The sequence below is a fragment of the Lissotriton vulgaris genome, chromosome 6 (genome assembly GCF_964263255.1).
Source record: "Lissotriton vulgaris chromosome 6, aLisVul1.2, whole genome shotgun sequence".
Classification (NCBI taxonomy): Eukaryota; Metazoa; Chordata; class Amphibia; order Caudata; family Salamandridae; genus Lissotriton; species Lissotriton vulgaris.
Window position 1 is genome coordinate 1,856,596,257 of NC_141694.1, and position 16,632 is coordinate 1,856,612,888.

The following is a 16,632-nucleotide window of genomic DNA, read 5'->3' on the forward strand; positions in this document are numbered from 1 at the left end:
TGCCAGAGGTAGTGTCATTTTGTTGAATGGGACGTTTAGAGCTTAAAATAGTTGAAGGAGGTTCAGTCAGGGACAATCTCCTCCCAGAATCGAGTAATTTTTTGAATTTATCACTGGAGACTTCTTGACAGGGGGCAGAAGCCTCTTCGGAGCCAGAGTTGGACATTGTATTAATATATTAATGAGACGATTTTTTAAGGGATTGAAAGAGTCGATTTTTTAGAGGATTGAAAAAGTCCTTGTTTGGTTTAAAAGGCTGAAATAGCGAGGGTTTAATCGTTTTTTAAGCGTTAAACGTTTGATAAATCGTTTGTATGCAGTCGTCGCTTGCCGGTGAAGATGAGCGTTAGCAGGTTGCTATGGAAACACTTGAAGCTTCGTGGACGCGTGCGGGGTTGCTATGGAAACGCCCCGAAGCTTCGTGGACGTGTTATGAAGTAAAGGAAGTGCCCTTAGCAACCCGACGACGCGGCGTCGTTGTTGCTAAGGGTCATTCCTTGAATATTGGCAGAGACTCGCGTTGCTGAGCGCGAGGGAAGGGGGAGAAACGAAGGAAATTAAAGGTTAGCAAAAAAGTATACTTACCCAACAAAGAATTATAAAAACGATGTATATCGCCAGCGAAGACGTGCTGAGCACGGTTTAAACGAGAGGAAAGGAAATGAGGATTATCGATTAAAGGTAATCGGGTCATTAGAAGTTTCAGATCGAAATCATTGAATCCACACAATCGCGCAGGGGGCGGGGGGGGTTTATAATGAGGGAATTTCCATAGATTGGAAATTGGTAGTGGAAAGAGGGTGTGGGATCACGGGGGAAGGAAAGCGCCACACCATAATAACAGACTCATACTAAAGTCTATAAAACCCCAAAACACAGTAAATCACAGTAAATTACTGATTAAAGTTCTTAAAGAAATCAATAAACAGGAAGAATAAAGATAGACTTATCTGCTTGGGAGCCGCATTTAAAAGAGGCTGTATCTTGTTGGCTCATGGCTTTTAGCTGTTGCCTTTGTTCTATTTAGAACTTTCCTTTGTGATGCGGCTGGGATCTGCATATTAAAAGTTGTATGCATAATGTAGCCTCCGGTCTTGTGATGAAATCAGTAAGGGGAGACTGCGTTTTGGTCACCTTCAGAGAACCGGGCACTGCTGCCTACATCTGTGCCTGGGACTCTGATGACCAAGCCAGCAATATCCAGCCTCTCCCTCTCTCATTCTTTTATCCATCAAGTCCATATAACTTGGAGGATCAAAGATGGGGGCACCACCAAGATTTACTGGATGATTGGGGAAGTGGTCGAAGGGAGAGAAGCGGTCCTCTTAATTATAGGGGAAGACCCACTGATCATTTCATGCAGTTTTAGGAGGATGAAGGCTGGGAAAACATCACAAGGAGGAGGGGCCGCGGAGGAGGATTTACAAGAGGTATTCAAGGGCCTCATAGAATGCATTATCCAGCCCATTTCCCTGTCTACAACAGATATAGCAGTCTGGAAATGGTGGACTGACGCATGGACAATGGGGGGTGTGAATGGCCAGCGTTAGAAGGGACGGGGAACAGCCCACTCTCACTATACACTCTGCTCACAGGGACACAAAACCCTTTGGAATTAAATCTAGCTCCGGAGTCCTCTCCAGAGGCTCCAAATGCGACCCATACCAATCCAAGATTTGCCCCGGCTCATTCACCCCCAATACAGGTGGTTACTCCGGAGATCAGGGAAGTTAACAATAACATCACTACGGGCTTATCCTCTACCAAACTATGCCCCTTAACCCTGGTTTCGTGGAACGTTGCGGGATTAGCCAGTAAGATTGACTCTCCTGACTGGGCCTCCTTTATCAATTCTAAAAACATTCTACTTTTTCAGGAGACCTGGGCACGTGAGGAAATCTTGCTTCAGGGTTTTGCAGCCTTCTCTAAACCTGCTAAGTGGGGGGGAAAGGGAAGGCCATCGGGAGGACTCGCGACATGGATAGCAACAGATTTAGGCTGTCAGGCTAACTACCTGGAAACAGATTCAGATGATATTTTGGCCGTCTTATTGGAGTGGCCAAATTCATCGAAATTGGTGGTTGTAAACATATATTCCAGGCCGGTACAAATGTCCAAGGAATCCAGCACCATAGAGCAACTCTCTGTGTTCCTTGGCGGTATTCCCTGGGAACTTGCATGCCTGGTGGGAGGTGATCTAAATTCACAGTATGAACCACTATCAGGTCTACGTGATGGCCCCACTCTTGAGGAAGACTTACGTTGGCGCGTACCTGTGACGGTGGCACCTCCCCCGAGAGCTTGGACCCCCCTGGCCTTGCAGATTACTGCCCTCACCCTAAACCAAGGATTAAGGGCCTGCAATGGTCGCTGTAAATCAGACATACCTAGCACCTGTACTTATAATAAAACTGGCAGAGAATCGAGAATAGATTATATTCTCGTTAAACTATCCATGTGGCCACAAGTAGTCGATTTTAAAATCATCGAAAGAAGGGATAGTGACCATAACGCCCTGGAACTTTCCTACATCTCACCAGGGAACAAACCCACTACGCTCGGCACGGATAATGACAAGTCTGGGCTCCTTTTAGAAAATAACCGGAGGAAAGTCAGATGGGAGAAATTAGTCACTAGGGGAGACAGATTACCCAAACTATATGCAAGGATCATTCCGCACTTGGAGAAGGCTTTCCAGATAGGGAAAGAGGCGGAAGGGCCAGCTAATAGAGAAAAGCTCGCTCACACACATGCTGAGCTAATTAATACCCTAGAGATAGATCTGTTCTCAAAGTCGGGAAAAAGATCAGGACCCCCAGCCAAGACGACCTGGTACAATGCTACTTGCAGGGAATCTAAGACCAAACTGCTACTTGCCATCAAGAGTGGCACCAATAGGGAGGAAATCCAAGCCAGGAGAAGATCTTACAGGAAGCTCTTGGTAGATGCAAGGGCCGAATGGGACCAGGAATACTGGGAAAATCTCTCGAGGTCACTAACCATTCGTGACTCGCGTAAATTCTGGTGCCTGGTCTCAAACGACACAGAGGATTTACCCTCAGCTATCGAGCCTAATATCGCTCCCAGCTTATGGCAGAGCCATTTTAAGGCACTGTACTCAGCAGAAGAAGGTCTCCCAGCATCTCAAACAGCACGCCAGGCCTAGGCACATGTGGCGACCGTTTTACAGAAAAAGAGGTGAGGGCGGCTATAGCTGGGCTTTCCGTTGGAAAAGCCTCCGGTCTTGATGGGGTACCTGGGGACTTATTCAAGCAAGAACCAGGGATATGGGCCCCATACCTCACATTGATATTCAACGCCATCCTGGGGGGTATGGAGGTTCCGGATACTTGGCTGGGCGCAGAGGTAGTCCCAATTTATAAAAAGGGGTCCCCTCTGCTCCCAGCCAACTACCGGCCAATTAGTCTTATTGACATATCCCAGAAGCTCTTTGGGAAACTGGTTCTGAATCGACTACAGGACTGGGTAGATGAGATGGGCATTCTGACTCCCTATCAGGCTGGATTCAGACAGGGAGTGTCCACAACAGACCAAATTTTTAGGTTGAACCTGCTATACTGGAGGACAGCTATAATCGAGGGCGGCACCCTGTATACAGTCTTTGTAAACTTGCGTGCCGCCTTTGATTTGGTACCAAGACTGAAGTTATGGAAAGTCTTGGAGGAGTTGAATGTCCCTGGAGATATTTTGGGTATCCTGATGAGATTGCACCATAACAACTATGCCCGCGTTAGGTGTGGCAGAGGAGGCAACTTAACCGAAAGGTTTACCGTTCGCAGAGGGGTAAGACAGGGTTGTGTGCTCGCACCAACCCTGTTTTGCCTCTTTGTGAACGGGATAGTGGCCCACCTAACCAGGATTCCCAACACCGACGCCCCAAAGCTGACTGGCAGCAGGGTGCCTGCAATCATGTTTGCAGATGACACCCTGCTGCTGTCCAAATCCCCTCTGGGCATTCAACGTGTCTTGGACGGGTTCTTACAGTTCTGTTTAGATCGAGGACTTGAAATCAACCCTCAAAAGACTAAATATATGATCCTCAACCCGAAGCCGCATAATCGCTCCCCACCAAGGTTGGGAGAAGTCCAACTGGAATGGGTGTACACAATCGAATACCTGGGGATCACTCTTAATGAACACCTAACGTGGTCATCCCACCAGTCGAAAGTGAACATCAAACTGGCACAGTTGGCGGGAGGCACTATGAGACTGGTGAACAAATCCCCCTTCCGTCCACTTAGCCCCATAATTCACATCTATGAAGTTCAAGCCCGGGGTGGTGTCACGTATGGGGGTGAGCTGTGGGGGCACATTCCATTGTCCAAATTATGAACAACTGAAAACAAATTCTTGAGACAGATTGTTGCTCTCCCACAGAGTACACCATTACTCCCGCTCAGACTGGACTTGGACATTCGACCCATAACGGAGGAGCTGGGCCTAAAGCCCCTGACATTCTGGCGGCGTCTATGGAGTAGTCCAGACCTCTTAAATTATAGAGCTGAGCTGCAGGAATTTCTAGAGCTACCCAATGCTAAAACAATGCCATGGCTGATCTACATCAGGAGAACGCTGGAGGCAATTGGACTCTATGAACTATGGACGGACCCACTAAATATGTGCTCAAGGACCCCAAAAAAGGCACTGACGAGAGCTTATTACGATCACATGTTCCTTAGAGCTATGGACGGTGCACGGGAGGGGTCGCTGTCCAACAAGTTCATACAAACTAAAGATTCCTACCATCTCGAAAGCGTCCTAGATGCCATTTCTCCACAACTAACCAGGAAATTTTTTCTCCAACGGAGATATGGAACCCTTCCCCTAGCATCGTTCACAGCATCCTGGTCTTCTCGTTCCTCTTCAGAAATTTGCCCGGCTTGTGGACATTCAAAGGAGAATGACGTTCATGTTGTCTTCTTTTGCAGGGGGTACAAAAGGAGTAGGAAATATTGGCTAGTCCCCTTGCTCAGGAACTTGGGATTCAGAACTTTTCTACCCGCTTATAGAGTCCTAAAGACAGACCTATCCCCCACTCTAGTATTTGCTCTATCTAAATTTTTAACCTCCATGTGGTATGCTCGATGTCGCCGTGTAAAAATGATGTGTTAGGAAACCTGAAGTCTTGAGACAATCCCAAAATTGTGTTACATTTTTAAACTCCAGTTTTTATCTTGATCACTAATGTTGTTTAATATGCTTTTTAAATTTTGTATAGAATTGAATGTATATCTTTTATGATCTTGTGATCGAAATAAAGATTATTATAAGTAAAAAAGAAAGGAGGTCATGGCGGCCATCTTAGGGTCAGGCACAGGTGGTATGCTTTGGTGGCTCATCACGCCTTGGGTATCATCAAGGCCTCTCGAGTTATCACAGTGTGCCTCAATTGTATTCCCTTCACACTTCAGTACCCTCTGAGGAGCCTTGTGAATTGACTCTCGTGCGGGGAGCACCATCCGCCATCTTGGGGTCAGGCGTGTCGAACTAATTGCTGCAATCTGCCAACCTGTGGCCAAATAAGCGGTCCCCCTTTACTCCGGCATCATGTGGACAGCAGGGGGCGACACGCTGGAACTTATTAAAAACACCAAATTGTAGGAAATAAACACGCCCAGCCCTGAGCCCTTCCACCTAGAAGTAACCCCAGTGTGCATTACAGGGGTCTGAGGTTTCGAGTGTGATGCTGGTGCTTACAGCTGTCCCTGGATGAACCAACACTGAGCCTAAATGTGGCCGATTTTAATAATAGGGGAAGAATCCCTCTGTTAATAGACAGAAATGGGGGCCACTACAAGTCAGTGCACATATGACTCAGATATTCCATCATAGTTAAATACATATGTAAGGATCCACAAGTTGTTTCCGCTGGAGTGCCAGGAACTGATGATAGGCCCAACCCCTCCCTCTTGTAACACCGCGTCTATCAGACCATAGTACGCGAGGGTGACAAAGAGGCAAAGGAGGGAACAAAACAAGGGAAGGAGGGGAGCAGACACCTTGGACCAGAAGCTTCAGCAAGTTGAACACAGGCACTGTAATAAAGAGGAAAATTAACAGTGTACAGGTTAAAACACCACAACTGTCCTTTCTTCCCTGTACATCACCTCTCATGTGAATATTACCTAAGGATAATCTTAAGTTCTTCTCTCGAACACCACACGTACCCCTCGTTAACTGCCACAACTAATCTCTCGACACTAGTCTCTCTGGGTTGACCTAAAAGGAAAGAGACAAATAATGAGATACTGGGGTATGTTCCTATTCTATGAGAAATATATTGAATCATAGAGGACTTACCCTAATGTGAGGTGTAAGGGCAGGGAAGGTGTTTGATGTTTTAAGGTGTGTTGATTTGGTGGAGATATCTGTACCAAGAAAAGACCTAACGATAACATATGTTTACAGAAACACCAGAAACAAGAATATATAAATAGCGCCAGGCGCCTGTACCAGATCTTCCTTGATTCCGAGGCTGTGACCCCTGCCAATTCTGACACACCTACTGGCTGTCCGATGATGCCGCAAATAATAATAGAAAAATAATGGCCAGGGGGGTTAAGAAACTGGGAGACACAGGCGGACTACTAGTCCCACAATGCCTCAGACAGACTCCACGTCTGCTCTGCCCAAGTCCGGCCGGCCAACGGGAAACCAAGTCCGGCTGACGGGCGGAACCAGGAGCCACAAACGGGAATCTCCCTTGGGAGCAAAGGAGAGCTTTAGCCGGCGCTGCGGGGGGAAATGAGGAACAAAAACACGCTAAACCCACTATATAAAGTCCAAAGCGGGAGCGTCTTTCCTGAACATTAAAAGTTCACCAGAAGCGAACAGATACCTACTCGATACCAACTTGAATACTGAGGAGCCTAGATTACCGGAGGAACAGGGTATTTGCTGGACGAGAAGCGCACCAGCACGAAGAGTCTTCAAACAGGAACAAATGCGAAACGGGCTTAGGCCGGAAGTGACGCGACTCATAGGGAACACGAGCACTAGAGCACGAAGCGTCGGTCTCTAGGGAAGGCAGGCTTTTGACATCAGCCTGACTCCTTCGCTCATGCGCAGAGCGCGCGGCCATCTTTGTTGATGCTCACGAACTGGCAGGCGTGACAACATATTACAGCAAATGAAGTCATCTAGATGCTTCAGGGCTCACTGCGAAGTGCACGAGTGAGTAAGTATCAAAAGTGTCACTTGCACCACAGGGGGCTTATTTATGGGACTTTGCATCACTTTTACGCCGCCAGTGCGTCACCAGCGGCGTACAAATGTGCCATGTTGCGTCATATTTATAAAGTGACGTATCTAGGTAGATGCGTCACTTTTTAAACCCCTGCTCCACATTATACCTGCGTCAGGTATAATGTATGCGGGGGGCATTCCGACACAAGAAAGGGTCGTAGATGTGACACAGTGCAATGTTTAGGATTTAACTGCCCCACTTCTAGGAAACAAATACGTCAATATCTTACGCCTGCCATGACGCAGGCACATTTGAAATGGGACTTGCCCATGTGTAATGACCCATTGCTGGAGTTGTGTCACTTTTGTGACACACTCCAGCAATGCGTCATTTTTGCACCTAGAGATACGTCCGAAAAACTGCTGTATCTGTAACACCTTGCGACATGATGTGTCATACTGTAAATATGACGCTTCGTTAGTGTCACAAGGAGGGTGCAATGAAAAGTGACGCATCATTGTTTTCTCGCAGCGATGCGTCACTTTTCATAAATGAGGCCCCATGGGTTTCTCTACAGAGTTAGAGGCAAAACATGGTGTGGATGTGACTGTGGAAGGTGCAACCTTAGATGTACTGTATCTGGTGTGTCGCGGTATCTCAGTATAGGTGGGGATTTCACTCTGTAGGACGCCCTCATCCCTGGTTTCTCCACCACACACCTCATGTTCACTGAAGTTGCAGAGTTGGTGAAGCCAGGGCCTGCATGAACAGATCTGCATTCAGTCCATGAATGATAAATGCTGACTGCGGCAATGTACGTTATGAATGGAAATAAAACAACAGCATTCAGCATGGATGTTTCAAATCTCAAATTCACTGAAAAAAACTAGAGAACTTTGGGGATAACTCTAAAAGGGGTTTCCAAAATACTCACAAGCAAACGTATTAATGTGCCTAAAGATTGCAGGTGTTAATTGGCAATTATGATTTTCTATTTTCCTTCACGAGAAAACATTTCCGTCACAGAAACACTTCCGCCTGGCCTTCAACAATGTCTTCCCCATGTCTGTCCTTGACACAGGTGAGAGCCAATGTAGAAAACACATTTGCAGTCGCAATACCTGCAATTCTATAAATCTCCTACCTTGTGAACATAAAAAGTGTGTTTTTGATGTGCAGAAGAGCCCTTTTTCCTACTCTGCAAAGTATTTTTGACATGCAAAAGGGGTTATACTAGTCATTCTGAATCGCAGTGAAGAAAGGCCTGAAAGGGACATCGGCGCACATGCATCAATCCCGCAGTTTGCGATTTCTAAATAGCGAAATTTACCGATTCGCTAGTTAGAAATCGCAAAATGCAATGCATGAAGGATTCGCCCAAAAAGTGTGATTTCTTAAAATTCCTTAATTGCGAGTCACAATGCCCTAGGCCCATAGGAATCAATGGGAATTGAATGTGTAATTTGCGAGTACCAAATAGGTACTCGCAAATTGCGCATGCAATTTCAAGGGTGATACGGGGACCGAAAGAACACCCTGATGCACCCCTGAAAGTGCAATTAAAAACATGTTGCACAAACACATGCCCTAAGGGCATGTGTGTGTGCAACATAGAACTTCGAAAAATGCACTTTTAGTGCATTTTTTAAAGTTGATGGTAATTTGCATTTCTTAATAACGAAATTGCGAATTTTTTGTTGTTGGTGCATTGCATTTATGGAATCGCAGTTTGCGATTCCCTAAATGCGATTGTAATTTAAGTAATCGCAAATTTTGTAATTACTTAAATAGCGATTTTTGCATTTGGGATGATGCATCCCAAATGCAAAAATTGCGGTGGGAGAGGTGCAGATTCTGCAACCGCAAAAAGCAATGACGCAAGTGCCTCACCCGGTCTTAATTGGGATTTGCAGTGACACGTATCAATGGTTTGTGACTGCCCTGGTTGCGACCCATTGGTCAGATTCCGACACGTGGGCAGGCATGTTATCTAATTCCTGTAGGGCAGGGTCTCCTTTGTGAATCGTGTCTTGGGGGAGAAGACAGTGCTCCAGGGTCCCACACCATGCCCCCACCCCCTGATGTATTCCAAGATAGGAAACATTTGTGAATCCCCACCTGTCCCTTTAATGGACATGGGGCTTTAACAAATGTTTTCTGTTTAGGAATACAAATGCAGGGGTGGGGCTCTGCTGCCCTTTGCAGGCCACCGTCCCTGTATTTGCAGAGAATCACACAGCATCGCAAATTGTGACCTGCTTAATTAATAAATCATTAGCTAGATGATTTTGCGGCCCACTGTTATGTTGTGTTATGTTAAAACCATTTATAAAGCGTGTGGCTACTCGACGAAGTGTCCCAGCGCTGGCAGAGGGAGGACAGACACAAGTAGGGTACTAATCGTTAAAGAGATGGGTTTTGAGTTTAGTGGCAGAGTGAATGGCAGGTGAAAGAGGACCTAGTGTGAGAGAGAGAAGTGACTTCCTTGATGATAACCTCACTCCTTGAACGGGGCCGCACCTGGTAGAGTTCATGCATTGAGGGCTTTCCATACCCAAGGGGTTGACCCATTCTGTGTCTATGGGAATGCGTTGGTACATAAGACTCTTCTTCTCCGTTGCAGGTGGTATTTCGGAAAGCTTACGCGCCTTGATGCGAAGAGGTTCCTCATGCAGGCTGAGAACACCGATGGCGCCTTCCTGCTCTGGCGGAATGAGGAAGTGAACTGTTATTACCTCTCAGGTATCTGACTTTGGCCATGCAGTGTGGCAACCAAGGGGTGTCTCGTGTATTGTTTGTATTGTATTGTATTGTAATTGCATTTATACAGCGCTTACTTCCCCTGATTATTTTTTTAAAACACTATTTTTATTGTTTTTCTGTAAACTCACAAGATCAGTACAGGTAAGAGCTAGGACAAACAATTACAACATCCTACCCTAGCTGGATGTATGTCATTACAACGCATGCTTTTACAAAGCATGCCATTACAACGCAACTTTTACAACGCAAGTCGTTACAACAACTTGCGTTGGGGGGCGCTGGATAGTGAATAGTTTAATTTACTATTCCAACTCCAGTCCCTGTGGATAGTAGGGAAGGTGTTGGATAGTAATTAAACTATTCCCTATCCTAGAGCGCCCTCCAGCGCAATTCGTTGTAATGACTTGCGTTGTATAAGTTGCGTCGTAATGGTAGTGCGTTGTAAAAGTTGCGTTGTAAAGGATGCTTCCCACCCCAGCTCCCTTAGCAAGAATTCAAGTCCGCCCATGCAATTGAGTCCTCTTCATTCGCCGCTTACTTCCCCTGATGAGTCGTCAAATCGCTTTTTCGGCGAGACCTATAAAGGATTAGTGTTGAATTAGTATAGTGAAATATGAACGTCATTACAGTGGTGGATAGGTTAGTCAGTGTATGAGCCGTGGGTTCACCCTGCTTGAGTCACTCTGCTGCTGGAAGCACCAGAGAACTGTGGTTGACCACACTCAGTCCTGACTTGAAGGCGTAGATGGCATTTTATTACAAGATGTGAACTTGATTCTCAAAGCCGTTTGCACACTTTAGTGGTATTTGGATGTGCAAATGACTGTTTTATGCGCCTGGTTCACAAACTGCACTGTATAGTAAGTCATGTAGTACTGCAGTAATACTTCAAAAATTACTACAAACTGCTAATCGCAAACCTGCACTTTTATTGTAACTTACACTTTTGAATAGGTTTACTTCTTTTTCTTATCAACAAACCGAAATTTTGAGGTAAGTTAAACCTTTGCAGTAACTTACACGTTTGTAGTAAGTCCTTGCCTCCATTATTTTCTAAGGGTGGGTGTTGCGGTACCAGAGATTGGCCATGTGTGGTGCTGGACTTACTACAAAAGTGTAAGTTACAACAAAAGGTGCAGTTTGTGAATACGGAAAAGTAGGAATTTATTCACAAGGGTAAACTTACTCAAAGGTGTGTTACCTTTGTGAATCAGGCTCTATGAGTCCTAATTCACATTTTGTAGTTGCAGCGAAGTGATTCACTCTGATGGATAATTCCTCCCGCGCGGTGTGGTGTTTGTCCCATGTGGGATCATGTACTCAAAGAGATGGGGAGTGGGTGTACCCTGGCATGGATGCCTTGGAAAGGAAGTAAAAAACCTCCCAGGGGCTCACTGATGAGAGGCTTGCGCTGCCTCAGCAGCAGAGTAAGCCTCTTGGTCATATCTATTCCTACCCACACCCCTAGGGTCTAGAACTTGGGAGTTTGGTTGGATAACAAAATATCCATGAGTCACCAAATCACAAAGGTGGCTCCTGTTTTAGCATCCTCCGATGGCTTGAGAAAATGTTGAGCTATCTTTCCAGCTTTGCCCAAAGAACGGCCATTGAGGCCTTAATTATTTCCAGATTAGATTATGGAAACAGTCTCTATCTAGGGGTCAAGAAGAGCTTACTCAAACAGCTGCAAATTGGGCAAAATAGGGCTGCACGACTTTTACTCAATGCCCCAAAGTTCTCTCCGACTGCCAATCTATTCTGAGAACTTCATTGGCTCCCATTTCAGCACTGTGTCCAATTCAAAGCACTGTCTTGTGTGGATAAATGTCTATGGGGCGCATGCATCAAGGTAGGCTTTTGGGATTCCTTCATTGCAATTATTAAGGAATTGCAAAAGCCTATGTATGTAGAAATCGCAAAAAAATAGCGATTTCGAAACATTCTTTAATTGAGAATCGCAAATTGCGAGTCGCAATTAAGGAATGTCTTCCTAGTTTCAACTATGGGCACAGAGGCCCATAAGAATAAATGGGAATTGCTTTTGCAATTTGCGAGTACCCAATAGGTACTCACAAATTGTGCATGCAATTTCAAGGGTCCAAGGGTTCCAAAAGGATACCCTGTTGCACCCCTGAAATTGGCATATGAGTACATGTTGTACACATGCATGCCCCAAGAGCATGTGTGTGTGTAAAGTGTAACTTTGAAAAATGCACTATAGTGCATTTTTCAAAGTTTTCTCAAATTACCATCAAGTACAAATTGATGGTAATTTGCGACTCGTTTTAGCGAAATCGCTAAATGTTTTATTTATTTATTTGGTTATTTGTATGGCGCAGGAATTCGATCTCCGAAGACATATCTCCGCGCTGTGTTGTACTAAAGATAAGTGGGAGCAGGAGGATTGTGTGACTTAACTAGGGTTGCTGAGTGGGAAACAAATACGTTTTCAGATATTTTCTGAAGGCAGCAAGATTGGAGTTCTGTCTTATGAAAGAGGGTAATGAGTTCCATAGAGTAGGACCTCTGAATGCTAGGGCTCGGCCTCCCTGTCTTTCTCTTCTGATCCTAGGGATCTGCAGCAGTGCTTGATTTTCAGATCTTAAGGATATACCTGGCTGATACAGTTGGAAGATTTCATTTAGATACCTAGGGCCAGTACCGTACAAGCATTTGTGGATGGTACAACAAATCTTGAATAGCACTCTCTGGCGAATTGGGAGCCAATGTAGCTTGCTCAGTAAAGGATGTGAGGGAGATCTCGCAGGGGCATTAAGGATCAATCTAGCAGCAGTGTTCTGAACAACCTGCAATCTCTTCAACTGTTCTGTATTAGCGGATATGAGCAGTCCGTTGCAGTAGTCTACCCTACTCATGACTTGGGTTTGTACGAGTGTTCTCCGGTGATGGTCAAGGTGATGGTGATGATTTACTTTAATACATTGCATTTAAGGAATCTCAATTTGCGATTCCCTAAATGCAATCGCAATTTAATTAGTCGCAATTTAGAGATTACTTAAATTGTGATTTTTGCATTTGGAATGATGCATCCCAAATGCAAAAATACTGGTCGCAAAGGGGCTGATTCTGAGAATCTGCCCGTTTGCGACCGGTTTTTCTTTTGGTGCATGTGGCCCGATCTAATTTCGGCCCTACCTATATGAGGTCTCTGGTATCACCTTATACACCCAGTCAAACCTTGTGGTCAAGTAATCTTGACCTGACTTTGGTTCCCATAATCATGAGATCTCAGCAAGGAGCTCGACCTTCTATTTTTTAGGTCCAAAGCTAAGGAATTCCATTTTCCCTGATTTGAGAGCCTGTCACTCCCTTCTGACTTTCCGGAAGAGGTTGAAAACCTGATTGTTCTGAACTTCCTGGAATAGGAACCACCTTTTTAATGTGTAGCCGGATCTGTTGTGGTAGTATAGCCTTGGGAAACCCTGCCAGGCATGCACTGTATAAATCCAATTAACATAACACAACAAAAGGACAATGGACAGTAATTAGACCGCTTCAGGTCTTCTATTTCAGGATTACTGAGTGCTACTAGACAGTCAAAGACCATTCAGAGCTAAGCAGAATCCAGAGGACAAGTTCTTTCCAGTGATTGCTTTTGTGTTATCAGGTAGATGCATCTTTACACGTGCCTGTCTGCAGGGGATGGTGTGCTGTACCTTGGACTTTAGAGCTCTTCTTGCGGGGTGACGGCAGCCGGGGTAGAGATTCAGCCATTGGCCTGCAGCCTTTCCTTACAGACTGCAAGACTAACCCCATTGTATACTGCTCACCGTGGGTTCACCATGGTCCCTGCACTATCAAACGGGTGCTCCGCATGTGGATTCACCATGGTCCCTGCACTCTCAAACGGGTGCTCCATGTGTGGGTTCACCATGGTCCCTGCACTCTCAAACGGGTGCTCCACGTGTGGGTTCACCATGGTCCCTGCACTCTCAAACGGGTGCTCCGCGTGTGGGTTCACCATGGTCCCTGCACTCTCAAACGGGTGCTCCACGTGTGGGTTCACCATGGTCCCTGCACTCTCAAACGGGTGCTCCGCGTGTGGGTTCACAATGGTCCCTGCACTCTCAAACGGGTGCTCCGCGTGTGGGTTCACCATGGTCCCTGCACTTTCCAACGGGTGCTCCGTGTGTGGGTTCACCATGGTCCCTGCACTCTCAAACGGGTGCTCCGCGTGTGGGTTCACCATGGTCCCTGCACTCTCAAACGGGTGCTCCACGTGTGTTGGTGAAAACACGCTAAATCTTACTGCTACCAGGTAGAAGAAGCACCGCCCTCGTGGGAAACTCTTAAACCCGAATTATTAGGGCATCAAAGCTCAAAAAGGCGCATTTCGGCGACTAATAATGGACTGTTAACATATGTATATATGTAAAGCTAATTGTATGAATTAAGCAGGTTAGACATGCATTAATAATTGAACTTTGCATGTTAAAAGATGGCCAAAATGATTTCTGTGTCCATCCAAACAGTCCTTTGTTTGTTTTGATTAGATTTGAACCGCCAATGAACTGGATGTATGTTTGTTTATTTAAATAACGCAGTCTCGGCTGCCGTTTGATATTGACAAAGGCAGTCGCCAAGACGCTTCTTTTTGTGCTTTGATACCCTAATAAATTGGGGTTAACAGTTTCCTGTGAGTGCTGTGCTTCTCATACCTGGTACCAATAAGAATAATCATCCTACTGTATGTACAGCTCTCTTTGAAAATAGAAATGCATGTTTTGCACCACACCCTCTGTTTCCACTTATCCATAATGCAAATATAATGTAAATATTAAAACTGAGAGCATGGCACCATGCATCCCAGAATAGTTTTGGGGTTTTTCTTAAATGTTAAATCACAGGATTATTGCTTAATTAGAAATTATCTGTGCATTTTTCACCAATAAAGAGACCTTGTGGATCCCTCTATTATTAGTACTGAGGCCTGAGTAAAACTGGGAGTTAGCAAGAGCAGAGCTCTGAGTGAATCTGGACAGTGGCAAGAACAGAGCTCTGAGCCAGCTTGGGTATTAACAAGAGCAGAGCTCTGAATCTGGACAGTGGCAAGAACAGAGCTCTGAGCCAGCGTGGGTATTAACAAGAGCAGAGCTCTGAATCTGGACAGTGGCAAGAACAGAGCTCTGAGGCAGCGCGGGTATTAACAAGAGCAGAGCTCTGAGTGAATCTGGCCTGTGGCATGAACAGAGCTCTGAGCCAGCTTGGGTATTAACAAGAGCAGAGCTCTGAATCTGGACAGTGGCAAGAACAGAGCTCTGAGGCAGCGCGGGTATTAACAAGAGCAGAGCTCTGAGTGAATCTGGACAGTGGCATGAACAGAGCTCTGAGCCAGCTTGGGTATTAACAAGAGCAGAGCTCTGAGTGAATCTGGACAGTGGCCTGAACAGAGCCCTGAGCCAGCTTGGGTATTAACAAGAGCAGAGCTCTGGGTGAATCTGGCCTGTGGCATGAACAGAGCTCTGAGCCAGCTTGGGTATTAACAAGAGCAGAGCTCTGAATCTGGACAGTGGCAAGAACAGAGCTCTGAGCCAGCTTGGGTATTAACAAGAGCAGAGCTCTGAGTGAATCTGGCCTGTGGCATAAACAGAGCTCTGAGCCAGCTTGGGTATTAACAAGAGCAGAGCTCTGAATCTGGACAGTGGCAAGAACAGAGCTCTGAGGCAGCGCGGGTATTAACAAGAGCAGAGCTCTGAGTGAATCTGGACAGTGGCATGAACAGAGCTCTGAACCGGCTTGGGTATTAACAAGAGCAGTGCTCTGAGTGAAGCTGGACAGTGGCATGAACAGAGCCCTGAGCCAGCTTGGGTATTAACAAGAGCAGAGCTCTGAGTGAATCTGGACAGTGGCATGAACAGAGCTCTAAGCCAGCTTGGGTATTAACAAGAGCAGAGCTCTGAGTGAATCCGGACAGTGGCATGAACAGAGCTCTGAGCCAGCGCGGGTATTAACAAGAGCAGAGCTCTGAGTGAATCTGGACAGTGGCATGAACAGAGCTCTGAGCCAGCTTGGGTAATACCAAGAGCAGAGCTCTGAGTGAATCTGGACAGTGGCATGAACAGAGCTCTGAGCCAGCTTGGGTATTAACAAGAGCAGAGCTCTGAGTGAATCTGGCCTGTGGCATGATCAGAGCTCCGAGCCAGCTTGGGTATTAACAAGAGCAGAGCTCTGAATCTGGACAGTGGCAAGAACAGAGCTCTGAGCCAGCGCGGGTATTAACAAGAGCAGAGCTCTGAGTGAATCTGGACAGTGGCATGAACAGAGCTCTGAGCCAGCGCGGGTATTAACAAGAGCAGAGCTCTGAGTGAATCTGGACAGTGGCATGAACAGAGCTCTGAGCCAGCTTGGGTATTAACAAGAGCAGAGCTCTGAGTGAATCTGCCCTGTGGCATGAACAGAGCTCTGAGCCAGCTTGGGTATTAACAAGAGCAGAGCACTGAATCTGGACAGTGGCAAGAACAGAGCTCTGAGCCAGCGCGGGTATTAACAAGAGCAGAGCTCTGAGTGAATCTGGACAGTGGCATGAACAGAGCTCTGAGCCAGCGCGGGTATTAACAAGAGCAGAGTTCTGAGTGAATCTGGACAGTGGCATGAACAGAGCTCTGAGCCAGCTTGGGTATTAACAAGAGCAGAGCTCTGAG

At 46.1% G+C, this 16,632-nt stretch overlaps 1 protein-coding gene across 2 annotated transcripts in view; it reads left to right on the forward strand.

Moving 5' to 3' along the window:
* The window catches only part of LOC147709660 (tyrosine-protein kinase Src42A-like), a 309,465-nt gene that overhangs the window by 94,795 nt on the left and 198,038 nt on the right, over nt 1-16,632 (forward strand). For both annotated transcript variants that reach the window (XR_015296713.1, XM_086928180.1), the window contains exon 2: nt 9,831-9,949. Coding sequence is in view for 1 of the 2 variants with exons in the window: in XM_086928180.1 (XP_086784306.1) it covers nt 9,831-9,949 (119 nt within the window). In the remaining variant the exon portion in view is untranslated. The remainder of the gene's footprint in view (nt 1-9,830; nt 9,950-16,632) is intronic.